This window comes from Amphiprion ocellaris, chromosome 6, assembly GCF_022539595.1.
Source record: "Amphiprion ocellaris isolate individual 3 ecotype Okinawa chromosome 6, ASM2253959v1, whole genome shotgun sequence".
NCBI classification, from domain to species: Eukaryota; Metazoa; Chordata; class Actinopteri; family Pomacentridae; genus Amphiprion; species Amphiprion ocellaris.
In genome coordinates this window covers 9,888,264-9,910,135 of record NC_072771.1, presented here as the reverse complement: position 1 = coordinate 9,910,135, position 21,872 = coordinate 9,888,264, and the positions used below count along the sequence as shown (strand labels likewise).

At 39.6% G+C, this 21,872-nt stretch overlaps 1 protein-coding gene across 7 annotated transcripts in view; it reads left to right on the top strand.

Moving 5' to 3' along the window:
* apba1a (amyloid beta (A4) precursor protein-binding, family A, member 1a) overlaps positions 1–21,872 on the top strand; it is a 62,430-nt gene that overhangs the window by 25,107 nt on the left and 15,451 nt on the right. For 4 of the 7 annotated variants that reach the window (XM_023286571.3, XM_035955569.2, XM_055011351.1 and 1 more), the window contains 4 exons: positions 1,037–1,138; positions 1,255–1,294; positions 9,220–9,365; positions 15,085–15,117. In XM_023286571.3, coding sequence (XP_023142339.2) covers positions 1,037–1,138; positions 1,255–1,294; positions 9,220–9,365; positions 15,085–15,117 — 321 coding nt within the window. The remainder of the gene's footprint in view (positions 1–1,036; positions 1,139–1,254; positions 1,295–9,219; positions 9,366–15,084; positions 15,118–21,872) is intronic. The other 3 variants (XM_023286574.3, XM_035955571.2, XM_035955572.2) reach the window with 2 other exon arrangements.

Here is a 21,872-nt window from a genome sequence, read left to right as displayed (position 1 = left end):
CTGTATGCATATTTTTTAACCCAGCAGATTTTGACATATTTCCAGAAAAGCTATAATAAATCTATTAAAGTACCAAAGCGCTTGTTTTGTTTTTTGTGACAAAGATGCATGGGTCTCCATCATAGAAAATTGAGAGCTGTAGGAGTCACTGAAAACTCAAGACTGCCTTGATATACATGGACTTAACAAGTGTATGTAAACTTTTGTTCATGACTGCATATCTCCTTCCACATTTAATTCACTTGAACATGTTTGGTCATACACGGTACCTGCTGATGTAATTAGCTTGTCCAGCAAACATGCCTGCATCGCTGTGTAGTTCTTGTTGACATCTAAAGTCAGTGTTAAACCACTAAACTGGTGTCTGTTTAGATTTTGAGAATATTCTAGGGGCTCCTGAATAAGTTCATCATAACTAAGTAATCTTTTATTGGTTTTCTGTTCGAAATGGTTAAGGCACAACTAAGGAAAATCTCACTTAAGGAAATGTAACTACAAAACAAACATGCTGTTTTGGCTGTAAAACCAAGCCTATGTGCTCAAAGAAACTTCAAAGCTTCAATGACCTGGAACTGATTATGTACAGACATCCTAGGATAGTCCAGTATATGCAAGGCATCTCCAGAAAGACAGTCTCTGAGCATCAACTCTTAATGAAAGAAGAATTCTCTACCTTCTACACATCAAGTCTTTAGGCACATAGTTCATCTTCACATTTGTAATGGGAAATCAGAATTAAGGAGCTAATTTTTAAAGAAATGTGCATATATACAGTATATTGGCCTTTTCCACCTATTCTTGACATGTGCCATAGAGAGAGATTGGAAGTATGGAAACAGAGTGGGCGTATGACATGCAACAAAGGTCTGTCTCACTGAGAGTTAAAATTTGTACACTGCATGGTGGAATGCATGCACAGCGTTAGGCTATGATGACCCAGCACCTTTTGGTTCACTGTGAAGCCCTCGTTATCATTGAATTTAATTGGTACTTGGTTCAGGATTAAGGATTTCAGTTGGGGTTTTGTCTCTCCCAGCAGTCTCCTGGTTCAGGCTCACCCTCTCCTCCTGGAGCAGAGTCATCCAGCAGACATCTGCTTCAGGATGACAGCTTTGAAGTTTCTCCTTCCAGTAAAGAGGTGTGTTCAACATTTGACTATTTATGAGATATTCATTGTGCATTATGTACATTTTTGCATCAAGTTGAAGTAATTTAAATAGAAACATTGACATTCTTTTTTTTTTTTATTCGTAGTCCAGGAGAAGCCTTGCATCCTTTCCCACATATGTAGAAGGTGAGTAGAAGTTTCCCCTCGAGAGGTATGCTTTACAGTTTAAAGTTGAAGGGAAGGAGCTGCTGTGTGCAGTAAAAGGGGCAGGTGTGTACTGGAACTGTGAAAAAGAAAAGTTAGTTACTAGCTGCTGATTTGGCCACTCAGACAGGAGGTTCATGATGGCTGTGACACACAGTTGATAGATGACTTAAGCCGTTTCTTTTGGATCTCACAAGAGGAACGGGATATTTGAACAACAAGATTCCTGCCAGTCTGCTGGTGATTGTCAAATATCACAAACAAGATTAAGCATTGGTTATTAGCTAGAGTAAATTACTGCAACAGAATTAAAAGATACAGTGGTGGAAAAAAGTTTACGGACACCCTTCAAATTTTACACCACCTCAAATGTTATCATGAAATGTTTGTGGAAAAATGTTTCTCTGGTAAGATAATTTCAAGTGTAAAGCAAAAACATAACTTCACACTTGTTCATGCAAGTGCTGAAAGTGAAGATTTTAGTATGGACTTGTTTAGGTCATGTAAACTTGAAGTGACTATTTTAAGGGCCACAAATAGTGCTTGGACTAGTTGAGCATTTAATTACTATTTGTGAGAAAAACTTTATTGCAGAATAAATGCTTGATAGGGTGTGTGGAAGTTCAGTGTAAATATTTGCAAACGTGTATGTGTGGTTTCTGAAATGGATAAAAATATAACAAAGTATGAGAAATATAATATAAACAAGTACTGAAGAGACATGAATTATAAGGTGCAAAATGGCAGTCAGATTGCCTGAATGGATTCACTGCTGTGCATAGGATTGCCACAATGAGGAAATGCAATACCACAATGGTATCAGCTACTCACACCAAAGTTGTTGCACTTTAGGAATAGATAGAATAGCTGCCAGCTAAAAACAGCAACCACTCAGTCAGGCAGAGGAATGTATTCAGAAAAACTTGGACTGGGAGAAAAGCTGGAATGGCCATACTGTGTCTTCTGCTGGGACTAAGCTCTGCATGTAGTGTGTAGATCAGTGCAGTAAATTCCTTTTGGGCAACCTATCTTCAGAAATTGGTTGGACATCTAAATATATTTTAAGTAGATTGACTGAAAACTCTCCCAGCCCTATTTGTTGCCCATCTCCTCAGCAACAAAACGAATGCCGTCCTTGAGACTAATGCATAAGCAACAAATGCCAGGTAGCTCTTGCAGATTTATCTGCTGTTTGGCTGTTGTGAAACATGATGCTGGCCCAATTTCATTTGTTGAGTTACTCTGTAAATTGTAAAGCTATACAATTGAAAAGAATGAAGAATGAACTAGCGCTCTCAAGTCAGTGAAATAAGCCCCAGGTCAATGTCTTACAATTTTTCTCAGTCGCTTTGGTACATTTCTCAGATCAGAATTGAAATTCTCAAAACTACTTGTTCAATCTTGACATCATTGTGTCACTTGTACACATCAAAAAAACAGTTTCTCATTTCTTTGAACAAGTTGCAAATGCTTTGGTACATCCATGCAAATGATTATGTACATTTCTCTGCCATTTCCTACATTATCAGTTGCTCATGCCATGTTAATCAAAATGTATTATAATGCATCTCTGTTGAATAGTCTCACCCTCTACAACATTTAGGCATTAGTTCATCACAGAAGTCTTTACATGCAAAATGGTTGAACAACTTGTCATACTATGTCAAATATATTTCTATATATTTCCATTAGACTTTTTTTCTAAATCTGTCCTGAACTGGTAAATTGCTCCCAGGTGAATCTTGAATTTCTCTATGAAGGGAAATGTGTGAAGGGTTTGGGTTTTCTGAAATCACTCAAAAATGCAAGAGAAGATATTTGTGATGTGGATGAGAATTTGTGGCCCAACAGACAGAAACATCAGGAGGTGTTGGAAGACTGCACTGTAATTCCTATAGCACTGCATGTTTTCCCTAAGGAGATTGTCCCATGTTTGCATTTCTACTTTTGTTTTTTGTTTTTCTCTTTGTGGTATACAGCGCTTTTTTCCTTTCTGTATCGCAATGACGTGGTCTGTCAACAAATTACAACAGTAAAAGCGAAAATATGAATCTTGTCCAGTCCCTTGCAATCAATCTCCCACATACACTAAGGTGTAACTTACAATTTACAATAATTGTCATCAAAACTTTAGCCATAGTTTACATCAGAACATCCCTCCAGAGTCCACTGTTATAATGACAACATGACTAAGCAATTTGACTGTCTTATCCACACACAATGACACAAGGACTTGTCATTCTGATGGCATTGACATGTTCATTGACACAGATATTTACTTTTGAGAGATGAACTAAGGATTTTGAGCAAGAGACTGGCTTTAGCAGGTAATCCATGGTGTTTTGCTGTTTGTATGAATTGTTTTGAGAAATGCACTGTTTTGCAAATGTCGAGGATGATTCATGAAATGTACCAAAGCGACTGAGAAAAACTGTAAAAGTAATGCTCTCAAGCCTGTAACACTGCCAAATTGTTCAGTGAACAAGGGCTCTGAATTGAACTTTTCTATGCTATTATCTACCTTTTCTATGAGTTTGCATATCTGTGGACTTTCCTGAGGGACTTTCCCATAGCTTGTGGTCAAATTAATGATATACAGTGCCATGTATAAGTATTTGCCCCCCTACAGAAGTCTTCTATTTTTGCTTATTTGCTCAGAGGATCACTCCTCAAGTGCAATCCCTGACCAAAGGAGAATATGTACAGTGTTGTGAAAAGGTATTTGTCCCCTTTCTGTTGTCTTCTGTTTTTTTTCCATATTTCTCACAGTTAAATGTTCTAGATCATCAAATATTTCCATTTTTTGATATAAGACAAAGTTAACAAATGTGGTTTTAAAATTATGGTTTATTGAAGATTTATTGAAAACCTATATCACCCCTGTTAAAAAGTAATTGCCCCCTTAAACCTAATAAATGATTGATCCACCCTTGGCAGCAACAACTGCAGTGAGACATTTGCAATAGCTTGTGATCAGTCTTTTACATCGCCATGGAAAAATTTAAATTCTGAGCAGAATTCATGGCTCCATCAATTATGCCAAGTCATCCAGGTCCTGAAGCAGCAAAGCAGCCCCCACACCATCACATTACCACCACCATGTTTCACTGTTGGTATGATGTTATTCTTGTAGAATGCCGTATTAGCTTTACACCAGATGGACCCATGTCTTCCAAAAAGTTCCACCTTTGACTCATCAGTCCACATGATGTTATCCCAAAAGTCTTGGGGCTCATCTAGATATTTTTTTAGCGAAAGCCAAACGAACCTTAATTTTCTTTTGGGTCAATCGGAATTTGCGCCTTGCAGCTCTCCCAGGATGCCATTTTCACCCAGTGTCTTCCTTATTGTGGAATCATGTAGACTGACATTTAGTGAGGCAGATGAGGTCTGCAGTTCTTTTGATGTTTATCTAGGTTCTTTTGTGACCTCCTGGATGAGATGTTGCTCTTGGAGGAATTCTGGTAGGCCGGCCACTCCTGGGAAGGTTCACCACTGTTCCATGTTTCTCCATTTGTGGATGACGACTCTCACTGTGGTTCTCTGGAGCCCCAGAGCTTCAACAATGGCTTTGTAACCAATTCCAGACTGATGAATTTGTATGACTTTGTTTTGGATCAGTTCTTGAATCTCTTTAGAGCGTGGCATCATGTGCTGCTATTTGAGACCCTTTAGCTACTTCACAATGCAAGACAGGTTCTATTTAAGGGGCATTTTTTTTTTTTTACATAGGGAAAGATGGGCTGATCATCATTTAAAATGCATTTTGTGTTTTCAATTCAATTCAATTCAATTCAATTCAATTCAATTCAATTCAATTCAATTCAATTCAATTCAATTCAATTTTATTTATATAGCGCCAATTACAGTCAAATTGTCTCGAGACGCTTTACAGAACCCATATGCCTGACCCCCAGAGCAAGCCAAAAGGCGACAATGGCAAGGAAAACACCCTTTTAACAGGGAAAAAAACCTCGAGCAGAACCCGTCTCTAATGTGGGGGGACCCATCTGCCTGCTGGCCGGGCGGGTTGAGAGGGACAGAAGAGGTAGAAAGGTAGAGATAGAGGGATACAGATAGAGGGGTAGAGATAGAGAGGTGGGGGGTGGGACACAAGGACCATAAAACACAGCCACACATCTGAAGCATCCAGCATCCAGCTCTGGGACCAGGGACACTCGGAGAAAGGACACAGAAAGAAACAGAGTGAATGTAATGCAATAATGGTATATATAGTAAATACATAGGTAGTTAGAGAAGGGCTCAGTGCATCCAGAGAGGTTCCCCAGCAGTCTAGGCCTATAGCAGCATAACTAGGGGCAAACTAAAGGGACGTCAAGAGGGGAAGTCAGTTTTGCAAATGAAAACACCAGCTCACCCCGTCAGGGTCACCCAGTCAGCCCTAACTATAAGCTTTGTCGAAAAGGAAGGTTTTAAGCCTGGTCTTAAAAATAGAGAGGGTGTCCGCCTCCCAAACCCAAACTGGGAGCTGGTTCCACAGGAGAGGAGCTGATAACTGAAGGTTCTGCCTCCCATTCTACTTTTAGAGATTCTAGGAACAACAAGTAAGCCTGCAGTCTGAGAGTGAAGAGTTCTGCTAGGATAATATGGTACTATCAGGTCTTTAAGATATGATGGAGATTGGTTGTTAAGAGCTTTATATGTCAGAAGAAGGATTTTGAATTCTGTTGTAGATTTAACAGGAAGCCAATGAAGAGAAACCAATATAGGAGAAATATGATCTCTCTTGCTAACTCCCGTCAGTACTCTGGCTGCAGCGTTTTGGATCAGCTGTAGATGTTTCAGAGAGCTATTGGGACAACCTGATAATAAGGAATTTTATCTTTTTTTCTTGGTTTATCTTTGTCCATCCATCCATCCATTATCTATACACCGCTTAATCCTCATTAGGGCCGTGGGGGGGGGCTGGAGCCTATCCCAGCTGACTCAGGTGAAGGCAGGGGACACCCTAGACAGGTCGCCAGTCTGTCGCAGGGCTACATACAGAGACACACAATCACTCTCACATTCACACCTACGTGCAATTTAGAATGATCAATTAACCTCTGCATATTTTTGGACTGTGGGAGGAAGCCGGAGTACCCGGAGAAAACCCACACATGCACAGGGAGAACATGCAAACTCCATGCAGAAAGATCCCGGGAAAGCCGGGACGTGAACCAGGGATCTTCTCGCTGCAAGGCGAAAGTGCTAACCTCTACACCACTGTGCAGCCCGGTTTATCTTTGTCTTACAGTTAAATTTGTTTGGTGATCTGAAACATTTAAGTGTGACAAATATGCAACAATAGAAGATTTCTAGAGGGGGACAAATACTTGGCTCTGTATAAATGTGGCTGTCTTTCCTGCCCCCAACAACATGTACGCACTCCAAAGTGCTGTGAGCTAAGATATCTGCTAGGAAATTTATCTGCCTGAGAGCATATTGCTGTTGCTGTTGTGATTATTTATTTGTAACGGACTGAGGAGCAGAACATTCCGGAGCATCACACAGAGAATCCAGATATCCTTTCCCAAAGCTGTAAATTTGGTAAAACACCATTTCAGAAGACAGCTAACCCCAAACTCACGTCCAAATGGAACATCCACTGATCATTTGTTAGCTACTAAAAGACCATTTTGGACCTTTGGAGGTTTTCCGAACACGTCCACCTGGGAGGAGACAGGCAGACCCAGAACTCGCTGGAGGGATTTAATATCTTGTCTGGCCTGGGAACGCCTTGGGATCCCCCAGGAAGAGCTGGAAGGCGTTGCTGAAGGGAGGGACGTCTGGAATGACCTGCTTCGCCTGCTGCCTCCGCGACCCAGCCCTGGATAAGCGGAAGAAGATGGATGGATGGATGGATGGATGGATAACTACTCACGGCTCTCTTGGAGGCAACAGGAGGCCTCCTACCTCCTCCAGAATCTGATAAGGGTCATAAAGTGTCAACTGTGAGGAAAACCACACCTCTGCAGAAGAGGATTTGCATTCTTCATGGTGACCTTCTGACCTCCCTACCTAACACACAGAACTTGCTAAACAGGAATGAACCGAACAGTTTAAATCAGAACATTAAGGAAATGCAGCATCACCGGACGATCTGCACTCAATCTCTGGTACCAGGTTGAGTAGGACTAGTATGGAAGAAGAACACATCGAATCTGAAGTGTTTTTGGAGAAGCACACAAGACACCAACACCAACACCGCCCCCCACCCCCACTTCCTGCTCTGTCACACACCACACAGCCATAAAAGCAGAGAGAGACTTTTTATTCTCAGCATATAAATTTCCTGTCTTCTTTTTCTTATTACTGAATGTGTATGCTTGTGTTTTTAGCTGTTATAAATTTACTTTCATGTAGCCTAAACTGTAACTTTATCGTTGTGTTTACAGCTTTTATCATCTCAGGAACCATATGAGATAAACATATTATGTTTGGTGTCATTCTAATCCCCTATTCGGTGTTATTTTAGATCTGTGATCATCATAGGTATTTAACAATTTAATTTGTATGTTTAAGAATTCACCTCAGATTAAGTTCTAAAGGTATTTGGCCTCTGACCTCTCCTGGACAGTGAAGCTCAATACCACCCCAAGGGATGAACACATCCACGATTGGTCCGATGCTGATTTGAATTTGGCTCCAAAACTCTCTGTATAAAAGAAAGTCGCTGGAATACAAGAAGGCTCGCTTGGGCTCAGAGAGAAAAAAAAAGCTTTTTGAAACGTTCTCTTTCATGAAAACTTAAACTAAAACTTGGCTTAAAACTGGGTTCCTTTATAATGGCTTAAAGAAACATACGACATAACTTTAAACTAGGGCTTTATTTTCCTATGGTTACTTAAAGTAGGACTGCTTAAGTTAACTTTAATAAGACAACAGCATGAATATTTTCTGTATAACTGTGGGCTTTGACTCTTAGTATTAAAAACATATTTGACAAGTGGCAAGTTTTGCTTTTACTTTCAAATACAACAATTGGTAGAAGTTTTAAACATGGCATGAGTGTGAGCCGCAGTTGGAGTGAATATGGCTGCAGCAGGCACTTCAGGATGATGTCCTCAATTTGTGCTTTTTTCAGTTTGACAATTATCTTGCTGTAGTGCCCTCTTGTGGAGGGCTGTCAACTCTGCAGGAAAGTTACAATTTGTAACTTGGGCATTGCCATATATTGTAAAAAAGTATATTTTCAGTGTAACTATATATACTGCATGAGTGTAATCAGTTAACACAAGGTCATATTGACCTGTCTTTCTATTGAAATACCAGTGCATGTTTACTAAAGTTTACTTAGCTGCCTTTAAAAATGAGAAAATATGGGAAAAATGACATGTTTATGTACTATATGTTCAGTCTTACTTTGGCACGTTTTTGGGACACAAACCGGTCAAAGTGCCTCCTTGTGTCTGCGTTCCTGAACCAACTTATCCATCAGATCATCACCGCTACACATTCTGCAGTGGCCTCATTCTTCCTCCTACAAAGGCTGCGCAAGTATCATTTTCCTTCTGCTAAAAGGATAAATTTAGAAATTATAACTGGTTTTCCAATTCCAGAGTGATTCTGAATTCACTACCTTTCTACCAACTGCTTCCAGTGACGATCACAATTAATTTATCTGCATTTGTTCGTTAATTTATTCAGTCTGTTGTTGTTATGTCATTGTTGTTTATTGTTTGTCTGTAGTACTTAATAAATGTTTGTGTATAATTGTTGTTGGTTCTACTGTGTATTTCTTTGTTTGGGAACTGGAGGTCAATGAAATCAGAGTTTACAACTTTTGATTGTAAGACTGATCAATACAAGTAGATGTGATTAATTAGCAACTGATCAAACTGTGAGTGAAACTCGAGTTTAAATCACTTTATAAAATAATTTTTATCCCGCTCTTATCACTTCAGTGCCTGGCCCCTGTGACCCAGAGGACCTGATTGATGGGATAATCTTTGCAGCCAACTACCTGGGCTCCACTCAGCTGTTGTCAGATAAGACACCGTCCAAGAACATCCGCATGATGCAAGCACAGGAGGCTGTCAGCCGCATCAAGGTGAATACACTCATAGCACACACTTAAACAAGCTCAGAGTGTGTGTACACACTCCTCTGAGGTTAGCAAATTGCACATGTATTTTTACAAGCCTGCCAAGTCTCCTATGCTTCAAATTTAGCTCGACTGTTGCGCTTTGGTTTTGAACTGGTAATATACAGTAATACTGGATACAACAGAAGCAAGTATACCCCTGTGTGATATTATCTAATTATCGAATTACTTCACTTTGTATCCTTTTTCAGTGAGTGCATTTTTGTTGTTGTTGAACAGTAGAGGCCCTGATATAGAAATTCAATGCAACAAAAGTGAATACATCTGTGATCACTGCAACACAACTGAGAACACCTGTGAACTTGAATCAGCCCAACTGCATGACCATAGTTACATAATGAGCTGTAAACACGAGAACTTTGTCTGTTTTGAATGTATGCTCTGTGTCCATCTGCACATGTTTGCATCATTGCTCTGAAAATGAACAGAACTGGAACTGAAATATCTGATTATGTGTCTTCACAAAGATGGGAATGGATATGAGAAGATCAGTGAGAAAGTAAAAATCAGTCAAAACACAGTTGCAGCAGTAATCATTAGGAAAACACTGAGGTATAGTACCACTAATCAGAGCTGCAGTTGTTGTCCTTCTAAAATGACGCTATTGACATTACACTACTTTTCTGGTCTACCTCTGAAAACAGATAAGCAGGTGCTTCATTTGACCCAAGGGTTATCACTTGAAATTAGAGTTACTGTTGAAGTTCACACGGTGTTAAGGTTATTGCATAACATCATCTTCTACGGATGGCATTGCTTGCTCTTCAGTACAAAACTGCAAGATAAAACATTGCTGGATTGCGTGAAAAGAAGTGTGATCGTCATCTGACATTCTTTGGTCACATGAGACCAAGACGCATTAGTTTGGCTCACATGGGTCAAGCACCAAAATACGGGCTGACAAAATGACTCTCAGTCCACAGAAGCCTGGCAGATGAAAAATATTCCAACATGTTCCAAAGTGCACTGCAAAAATCCCACAAGGATTTCTAAAAAAGAGGAAAAGTATGACCTGGTAAAGTATGTATAGCCCGACTTGAATCCAAAAGAACACCTTTGGGGTAGTTTAAAATGAAAGGCAGAGCACCACAATCCCTCCAGCAAAGAACAGCTAAAAGGTGTGTCTGAAGAATGACAGAAGATCTCCACAAATATGGTGTCCTCCATGCTGAGTAGGATTGAGTCTGTCGTTTTAAATAAAGGTGGACATACAAAGTACTTTCAAAATAAATTATTTAAATCTTGGTAATTTAAAAAATAGTCACTTTTGTTGCACTGAGTTCTTACTGTGGGGCCTGAATTTTTAATTTCGTAAATCTAATGGTAAATCTTTACTTTCTAAGATATTTTAGAATTTTTTCCTTATTTGCCACTATACCAAATTATAGGTCTTATTATCTGACTATATAACCAATGAGATCTGACAATAGCTTGATATCTATTTATCTATTGTATGCACAGTACTGTACCAAAACAATGTCTGTCATGTTCCTTCTAATTATGTAATGGTAATTTATTTAATATTTATCAGCTTTTAATGATATATTATTTACTTCAGTAGCAGCTTCAGTAGAAATCAACTGGACCTTCCCTTGTAGACTCTTGAAGACATTTCACTTCTCATCCAGGAGGCTTATTCAATTCTAACTGACTAATGGGGAGTTACGGAATTTGTAGTCACTCCAGGTCACATGGCTAATGGCCCATTAATGACCAGGATTCACATGACTCCAGGTGTGAATTGTTTTTTTAAACTGTGTGGTCCAACAACAATGACAGCAATCATGGTGTGGAGCTGCCAGTTAACACAACAAAAGATATGAATCTGCCATGTCAGAAGTGACTCAAGATGTTAACAATGGCGACACTTTCTATGGAGACACCATATCGCTGTGTTATAGGTGCTTGATAAGTGTCTCACTGTTACTGGGTTTGAAGTGCGCCGGCATATATATTTTTCAGATATTCCAACTACGTATGGTAAAACAATGTAGTATCTCCTGTTTACTTCTCTGTTTGTTGTGGTGCTGTGTTTCCTACATATGTTTGTAGATTTGATAAACACCCAGGTGGGGTAGCTATAGTACCTCAGTGGTTTCCTGACTGAGTGTGTTCCTGCTTCTTTCCTTCAACTTTGGAAGGAAGATTCTCAGCCCGGTGCTCTATGGTTCTGATGACCCCCAGTTTATGTTCCATTGGTGGTGGGAATCAGACAGCAGATATTGGTGTGTGTGTGTTGGTTTCCCATGGACTTCAATGTTGAGGCTTTCATTCTCCTCAACATGCACTGTGCAGTCCAAAAAGGCAGCTGGCCCTAGTTCATGCAGTGAGGTCCCTAAATATTTGGAGACAGACACAATTTTCAGCAATTTGGCTCCGTACACCACCACAATGGATTTAAAATGAAACAATCAAGGTGTGCTTTAAGTGCAGGATTTCAGCTTTAATTTGAGGGTATTTACATCCAAATCAAGTCAATGGTGGAGGAATAACAACACATTTTATATGTGCCCTCCACCTTTTTATGGGACAAAAAGAAATCGGATAATTGGCTGCTCAGCTCTTTCATGATCAGGTGTGTTAATCTGTCATTATTTCATTTACAAGGAGCAGATAAAAGGTCTAGAGTTCAGTTCAAGTGTGGTATTTGCATTTGGAATCTGGTGAGGTCGGGTCTCAATATGAAACCAAAGAACTGTTACCATCAGTGATGTAAGCCATCATTAGCTGAAAAATTGAAACAAACCCATCATAGAGATAGCAACCACATTAGGTGTGGCCAAGTCAATTGTTTGGTCCATTTTTTAAAAGAAAGAATGCACTGGTGAGCTCAGCAAAGCAAAAAGACCTGGAAGACCACGGAAAACAAGTGTGGTATATGACAGAAGAATCCTTTCCCTGGTCAAGAAAAATCCCTTCACAACAATTGGCCATATCAAGAACACTACCCAAGAGGTAGGTGTATCTGTGTCAAAGTCAACAATTAAGAGAAGACTTCACCAGAGCAAATACAGACAAAACCAGCAGTATGAATTCTGAAATGTTTCGAGAAATATTATCTGCTCATCTTCAGCCAAATGCTTTACAATTCATTGGATGGCACTTCACGGTAAAGATGGACAATGACCCGAAGCATACCATGCTGAAAATTGTGTCAGTGTCCAAATATTTAAAAATTTAAACTGCATGTTATAAATTAATTAATCTGAATAATTGTGATACTCAGTGTTCCAGGCCAGGCTAATTGAGACCGGAAGCCAAAGTGACCAAATATGGATAAAGTTTGTCTTGAGTCTGATTTTCAGCAGAATGATGATGCTTATATAAAATGTGACATTGTTGTTTTGCTACCCTAACAGCTGCAAGATGGAGATTTCATGTGGTATTCTGAACTGTTTGGCTTTTGACTATTACAGAGAGGTAGTATTAACAATGTAGAAGAGAGCAATGTGTTTTATTTGTGAGAATGTTTATTTAGCTGGGTAACCTGTTTTGCCCACAGGCAGGACATATTCTACATAGCAAAATGTAATACCAAACTAAAGTAAGTTGTACAGTTTCTAAATTTTGTTTCATTCTTCTCTGCAGATTAGTTTTAGTTCGGCCACTTTAGATCATGAACTGCTCTTTTAAGGTCTTGCCACAGCATCTCAATCAAGATTTAGTCCGGACTTTGACTTGGCCACACCAGAACCTTAGTTTTGTTCTTTTTGAGCCATTCAAAGGTGGATTTGATTGTGGGCTGCACAACCATTTGAGCTTGAGTTTTAGGTCATGAACTGATAGGTGGATATTCTCCAGGAGGATTTTCTGATAGAGAACAGAACTCATGACTCCATCAGTTATGACAAGTTGTCCAGGTTCTGTGGAAGCAAAGCAGCCCCACACCATCACACTACCACCACAATGTTTCACTGTTGGTATGATGTTCTTTTGTGGAACACAGTATTACCTGTACACCAAATGTAATGGACCCATGTCTTCCAAAAAGTTCCACCGTTGACTCATCAGTCAACAGGATGTTATTCCAAAAGTCTTGAAGTTTATCTAGATATTTTTTTGCAAATGCCAGATGAGCCTTTATGGTGTTTGGTCAGTAGTGGTTTGTGTCTTGCAACTAGACACCGGGACATGAGTGTAACTAAGCTTAGTTAGCCCGGCAGCCACGACAAAAAGTCTACCAATAACTGCAGGAGCATTAGAAGCACCAAAGCAGCAAGCAGCTAACTCTGGAGAGAACAAAGTAGGGATCGGTTTCCTCAAACCTGCACAAAGACTGCTTTCACCATCAAACTGCAACTCTGCCTAACCTGTACACCACTGGTCAGATCGATATATATTGTTTTAGGATGACCACTTTGGCTCTGGTTAGTGATATCGTGGCTTGTTTTGTATTGCCATTCACTGCTGTAACTGGCTTTGACTGATTACTAGGTCATTTATTTCTCTGTATCACCTTCCATCATTTTTAAGTGTCACCAGTCAGAGATTTCAATTCTTCTGGCAATTCTTTTCCATGTGCAGCTATGATGCCAATGAGTAGATTGACACAGCCCATAGGTCCAAAACTGAGAAGGTTCTGGGGTTAACAGCTAGTTGTATTACCACATTCACGTTGTTAGGCTAACTGCAAATCACAGGTGCGCTCAATTTAGTTTCAGTGATCACAGGTTCTCCAGCGAGTGTGTTAGTGATTACACCTGTGTTCACTTTTGTTGCACTGAGGTCTTCTTTTGGGTCCGTGTTTGTTTTTGATCGTTCATAGGAGAAAATGTGCTACTTTTCAACTGACAAACAATGCAATTATTGAGAGGTGATACAATTTTGAATTATCTGACATGTAAGTGATATCAGAGGCGTACTCACTTCTATTGGATACTGTAAGTTAATGAGGAGTGTAACTGGAGGGTTCACATTGGATGAGAAGATTTCTTGCTCCTCGTGGAAAGGTAGGTCACAGACTTTATAGGCTTTGCAGCATTTTTGGATGCATGTGCAATACTGCACAATATGTGCAAAATTCACCACATTGTGAAACATGTTCATCAAACAAAACTCATGAGCATCATACAACTCTGTTAAGTACTATTAATATTTTAAATTCTACATACACCTTCAAGTAGCTCTCCAGTACTTACCTAGAGTCTACTGGAACAGTATTTAACATTGTAATTTTGCACATATAACCTTGGTAACTCCTGAGTATTTAACCACTTGCACAATATTTCACACAATACTGTTAGAAAGCTACGACATGCCATTAAAAATGTCTGCTTCATGTTCTGAAACGGTCACATTTCATGGTCTCTCGCAAGTGGTTCAGTCGTAAATGTCCATGTATGAATTTCCATCACAAGCACTTGGTCTTCTGTAGCCTAAACCCCTGCAGCATAGTCCTTTTATCTTCAAATACTAGTGGAGTGTACACTACCTAAAATTTGTAGGTATCCACACCTGTGATGTTTATGACACAAATACACAAACACAACCGTACAAGCAATGAGCTACTCAAAACAGCGAAGTGCAGAGCAGAGGCACTACAGATTAGGATTATTATTTTTAACATACACCCAATCCCTGCCTTCCTCCCTGTGATGTACTCAGGGTCTCCTGTGCATTGCTCTAACCCATTACTCTCCTGTCTGGTTTATTCCATGCCTGGCAGACGGCCCAGAAATTAGCCCAGAACAGGACGAAGGTGCAGTACCTACATATCTGTTTTGTCTCCACACCGCCAAGCGTGGTTTTTCCTCTGCTTGGCTATGTCTTTTTCTGTGTCTGTTTGTGTGTCATCGTTCTGTCCTGTGTTTCCTCTTCAGTGTTTTGTCATTCTGATGAATTGTTAGCCTTTCCTGAATCCAGCAGCTAGCTTTGTTTGTTTAGAAACAGTGCTCATTGTTTTATCCCTTGTCTGTTATTTTTTCTCCATTACCCTTGCCATTTTTTCATTACATATACGACATTTTGTTATCTTCATAATTTGGAATACTGTGCTTTTTGCCACACTGGAAAAAGTTCTTGTCATGTGAGGAATTCAGTTTGCTGGATGCAGGAAACAGCCATAATCTTTCTGACACTTTCTTACTGGGTTTGAGGTTGTAATGTATTTTATATCTGGTAGTGATTTCAAATCTGCAGAGATGCTATATGACTCATGATAAATCTGTCCCCCTCATCTGCCAACCTCGCTAAAGTTAGATGCCAAAGTGCAATATCAAACCTCTGTGCAATTTGTACAGACAGAGGTTTTGCATGTGAAAATAAGAGTCTAGCATGTCTTCTTGATATTATTAGTTTATACATTTGTGGTGACAGATGTGATTTCAGATTTTGCTGTTCAACAAAGCTGTGTTATTTTGTTTCCACATTACATGTCTAATTCATCTGCCATAATTATTCATTTGAGGACACAAATTATTAATGTATGTGCAGAAATGTTTCCCCTTTACAAAGACTTAATGGGCTCTGTAATTTTTGTTGTAAACAAAACCGGTGCCTGTTGAGAAAAACAAGCTAAAGAGCAAAGACCAAACCATCAATAAGATGCACACAATGGTTTATTAAGTGAGAATATAAATGTGATATTGACAATAAATAAGGTAAGTATTTGCGGTCTTGGGAAGGCTTTGTTGAGGATACTTACCACCTCGTTTAGTTAGCAAACGCCCAGTAAAGCACCCCGAGGGTAGTGAGGAGACTGATCTTGCGCAGATCTTGAGGGTTGGAGCAAATGTAAAGTTGATAAACTTCTAGAAACCTTCAACTAGAGGCCATCAGAACTGCTTCAGTACAGACAGAGGGGTCACAAAATAAGTTGCATGAGAGACAATATATAATACAACAGTCTGAAGTGCAAGAGGAACAAGGGTCCAGAACCAACTTGTTTGGACACTGTGATGTAAAGAAGGGCTTTGGTGTGTATTTGTTTTGAAATGCATTGTAAGGATTGAATTGTCTTCTTGTGATGTTATCAACATATAGAAAACAACACAACACACAATGAAATAGATTTTAGGTCATCCTCAGTAGGTTTTGCTTCACTAGACTGAGTAAACCAGGTAGTTTTTGAATTGCAGTGAAGGTTCAACACAGTGGAGTAGGAATGTGAATTAAAATCAGTAGATAGTACAGTATAATGAGGACTGAAGGAAACCAAAGAAAGCTTACAAAAAAACAAAACATGGTTCCAACTTGCACACCATTTGGTTGAGCCCTATATTTGGAACAAAAGCAGGGAGAACAGATTAGAATATACTTAGAGACAAGGAAGGGTGGATGGAGGTGTTGAATAAGCTGAAAGCCCTTAGTAAGTAATACCAACTGAGAGTGTGTTGAAATGGAGCAAGTGGAACCTGTGAATAATTCTGCAGTAAAACTGATACCACTGAAGTGAACCTGTATATTAGGTATTTTAAACTGACAACGACAATGGGAATAGGAGACAAAGATGGATAATGTGACTACAACAAAAGATAGTAGGAGGAGTACATTGGACATGGGAAGTATGAGAATTGATCCTTTGACCATTTGTGCTCACCACAAAAGAGGGCAGCGTGATTGATGGGTAAATTTTTTAATGGCTGATGATGGTTACAAAGCGCTTGATTGAGTGGTGTAAATGCAGTAGGTTATTCAACAGAAACCAACTTCCAGGGTAGAAACCCCAATATCGACAGAAAGAGCAGCATCTGTATAGACCTGAAAGTCATCTAGGTGGGACTTGTAGGTTGGTCGTTGTAGACAAAGGTCAGATTTGATCTGTTGCCAGAGTAGCATCTGCTCTACTTAAGCTGTCAAGGATAACTGTGTGTAGAAGTGAGGGTGAAGATGGTGTAAGTGAGAGCAAATGATTACTCTTTTGTTACCTAATGCAGCCTCAAGGAGGCACAAGCCAATGTCCTCCATGTGCCCCATCGGTCAAGGCCCGGGTTATCAACGACCGCCATTGGTGCTGTTGACCCACAGGTTGGCAGTGGAAATTGAGATACTGTTGGCTGAAGATGGACAGGAGGAAGGCTTGTTCATAGACAGAGAGAGAGGAGAAAAGTCAAGAGCCTAGGACTGAGAGTAGGGACTTTGAATGTTGGAACTATGACAGGAAAAACTAGAGAGTTGACTGACATGATGCAGAGGTGGAATGTGGATATACTGTGTGTTCAGGAGACCAGGTGGAAAGGTAGCAAGGCTAGAAGTTTAGGAGCAGGATTCAAGCTATTTTATCGTGACATGGATAGGAAGAGAAATGCAGTGGGAGTCATCTTGAATGAGGAGTTTGTTAGGAATGTTTTGGAGGTAAAAAGAGTGTCAGATAGAGTGATGAATCTGAAGCTAGAAATTGAAGGTATGATGTTCAGTGTTGTTAATGGTGATACCCCGCAGGTAGGATGTGAGCCAGAAGACAAGGAGAAATTCTAGAGGGAGTTTGATGAAGTGATGCCAAGTATCACCAGAAATGAGAGTGGTGATTGGTGCAGACTTCAATAGACATGCTGGTGCAGGCAACAGACGTGTTGAGGAAGTAATGGGCAGGTTTGGTATATAGGATAGGAACACAGAAGGACAGATGGTGGTAGTTGCAAAAATGTTGGAAATGACTGTAGTGAATACTGTCTCCCAGAAGAGGCAGGAACATAGGGTGACTTACAGCAGAGGTAGGAGCACACAGGTAGACTACATCTTGTATAGACGGTGTAATCTGAAGGACATCAGTGACTGCAAAGTAGTGGTAGGTGAGTGTAGCCAGACAGCATAGGATAGTGTTGTTTAGGCTGACTCTGGTGGTGAGGAAGAAGAAGAGGGCAAAGGCAGTGGTGGAAGATGAAAAAGGAAAGTGTTCCATGGTTTTCAGGGAAGAGTTGAGAAAAGCTCTGAGTGGTCAAAAGGTGCTTCCAGATGACTGGACAACTACAGCTAAAGTGATCAGGGCGACAAGTAGGAGAGAACTTGGTGTGTCATCTAGAAGGAAAGTAGATAAGAAGACTTAGTGGTGGAATGAGGAAAAGCAGGCGTGTATACAGAGAAAGATGTTCGCTAAGAAGAAGTGGGACAATGAGAGGACTGAAGAAAGTAGACAGAGGTACAGGAAGATACAGTGTAAGGTGAAAATAGAGGTGGTAAAGGCCAAACGAAGGGTGTACAATGACTTGTGTGCTAGGTTGGACAGTAAGGAGGGAGAGACTGATTTGTACAGGTTGACGTTTGCTCACGCTCCTGTGTGCAAGTCTTCCACTAAAATAATTCCACTGTCACTATTTTGCAGGGGCACCGTTGCTACATGGTAGGTTTAGCACTATCCAAAATGATTGTGATTGACAGAGCATTTAGTCCCCAACTGCAGAGTGATAATGAAGTACAGCCAAATTTTCTCCAGCATTGACACTGCGCTGTGGAGATAGATCAGCTTATGCAAGACTAGTCTTCCAGTAACTTGTTGACCTAGAAATATGGAGCCAGAAGCAGTGAGGTGAGATAGCTGTTGAAAAGAGGTGGAATAAGTGGGAAGAGTAACAGGCAATCTGTGGCCCTGGACAAAAATAGTGACTACAAGTTGCTGATGCAAATTGCTGAAATATGTGGATGTGGCAAGTTGACTTTCTGCTGCCCAAAATAGGAACAGAAGATTGTGGAGATGAGAGGTTAGAGGACAGTGTAGAACCTTAACAACTAGGAATATTGGCTGTCATTCAGATTTCATTCAGAAAGAGAAACTGGTATCCCAATGCCAGAAATGAGAGCAGATGATTGTTGACATGGGAGATATAGGTCAGTGAAACTGGTAATCTTGTGCCAAATTACGATCACAGCGAGTGTCCCATTCTGTAAGGAATGCACCAGGTGTTCATGCTGCATTCAAAATGTACACCTTTGGTCATTTAGCATTTAAAAGGTCACTTTTTGACATTAGATGAAGCTAACTCGTACAGTGGTCTTGGAGTCAAAATCTGATTGTAATTTGAGACATCACAAATATCACACTAACTTGAGACTCCACCTAAAATCTTAGTATTCAGCATAGATGTAGTATTCATATCCTCTACCCAGTGAGTGAGGCGCATAATGGACATGCTAACTTGTGAGCTGAAATACATCAGGTGCATTTAATCATATTAGGCAGCAAGTCCCATGCTATAGTCAGTGTGGAGTAATAATATTACAAAACCCAATTCCAAAAAGGTTGGGACATTCTGTAAACCATAAGCAAATCATAATGTGATCATTTGCTAATCCTTTTCTGACATATATTCGATTGAAAACAGTATAAAGACAATATATTTAATGTTTACCTTGTCAACTTTAGTTGAAACATGTCAGCAAGGTAGAACGATCACCCTTACTAACTTTCTCAGATAAAAAGAGTTGCTAATCATTTATTGATCTTTGTGAATATATGAATATTCTGAATTTGATGGCAGCAATACCTTTCAAAAAAGTTGGGACGGGGGCAATAAAACGCAGAGAAAATCGAGGAATGCTCAAAAAACATAAGTATTCATTGAGTGTCTTCAATAAAAGGAGCATCCTGAAAGACTCAGTCAGTCTCAAGCAAGGATAGGGAAACATTCACCAATTTGTGAACAACTGCATGGGCAAATAGTACAACACTTTCAGAAAAACATTTCTCAATGCAAATTTGCAAAGAACTTAGGGGTTTCACCATATCCAGTCCATAATATCATCAAAAGATTCCAAGAATATGGAGAAGTCTCTGTACGTAAGAGGCAAGGCCAAAAACCAACATTAAATTCCCATGACCCTCAATCCCTTAGGTGGCACAGCATTAAAAACCAAAATCATTCTGTAATGTTTTACTACATGGGCTAGGAAACACTATGGAAAAATACTGATCTCCCTCTACAAATGTGTGGCACACAATGAAACGCAAAATACAACTATGGACTGTTGACCAACTGAAGTCGTATATCAAGCAAGAATGAGAAAGACTTCTGCTTTCAAAACTCCAACAGTTAGCGTCCTCATTTCCCAAATGCTTACTGAGTGATGCTCAGTAAAAAGGTGATGTAACAAAGTGTCAACCAATTTTATTTGAATATGTTGCAGACATCAAATTCAGAATGAGTGTATGTTTAAATGCATTGCTTTCCAGCTGTCACTGCTTTTCAGGAAACCAATCATATATTAGAGGAGGTGGGCTTGTTACACATGTCAACCCAAAAGGTGGAGGAGAAACTTCAAACCCATTTTGAAAGGGTGTACTTAACCCCAAAACAAGATATTTTCCCAAACCTAACGGTGAAAATATACAGTGAATAATTCTCCTGGGCATGTTGCAAACTATATCATGACTATAGGGACAGCAGATCCAACATTTATAAAATACTTGACTTAGCTTTTTATATCATTATTCCTAATACTAATAATATTAATATTAGGAAAAAGGAAACAAAAATGTTGCTGCTGCCTGCTTTTAATAATATGGAAGGGTTGTTCTTGTTCTTGACATCAAGAATTAGTTTTTTGAGATCTTTTATTTGATTTAAGTGAAGTTTATACTTTACCACCACACATATGCTTGGCAATATCTGTGTTAAAGTGATTCAGTGATTAATAGCTATTGAGTAGACATTAATACCAACCTATCAATACCAACCTAATTAATGCACTGTCCATGGTGAAAATCCAATGTCAGTGCAATGTCAAAAATAGCATATTGTCAGTAGAGAAAAAGAAAGAAAATTTGGACCAGACGTGGTTCATCCACCAGAGACAGACCCAAAACACTTTACATATAAAGTTGAATATATATCAAAATAAGACACTAGTGATGCTTATGGGATTAGATGCAGAGAAGACATTTGATTCAGTCAGATGGACCTTCCTGTATAAAGTACTGGATAAGTTTAGCTTTCACAGAACTCTTATTCAGGCTTTTCAAGCTGTATACAATATCCCTACAGCAAGAATTAAAATCGATAGCAGCTTCTCAAAACCTTTTATATTAGCGCGTTCATGCAGGCAGGGGTGCCCCTGTTCACCCCTTCTCTTCACCCTTTTTATTGAGGCTCTCAGTCAATTTATTAGACAAACTACAGAGAATACTGGTGTAAATATAGCAGGAGAGGAGCACAAATTATCGTTATTTGCAGATGACGTATTAATGTTTTTGACCCAACCCTTAAGGTCCCTACCAGCACTAATGTATCTTTTGGAAAGTTTGGTCAATTATCAGGCTACAAGTTAAATGTTCAAAAAACCCAGATTTTGACCCTCAACTTTGATCCACCAAAGCAGCTTCTAAGTAAGTGTGGTCTGAGATGTGACACAAAGGTAATGAAATACTTAGGAGTTAACCTCACCCAGGATGTTACAAAATTATTTTAAGCTAACTACGTCCTTCTAAACTTGAAATTAAAATCAGACATTTCCAGATGAAACCTCCTACCCTTCCTTAATCTAACTTCAAGGATTGACTCAATTAAAATGGTTATTCTGCCT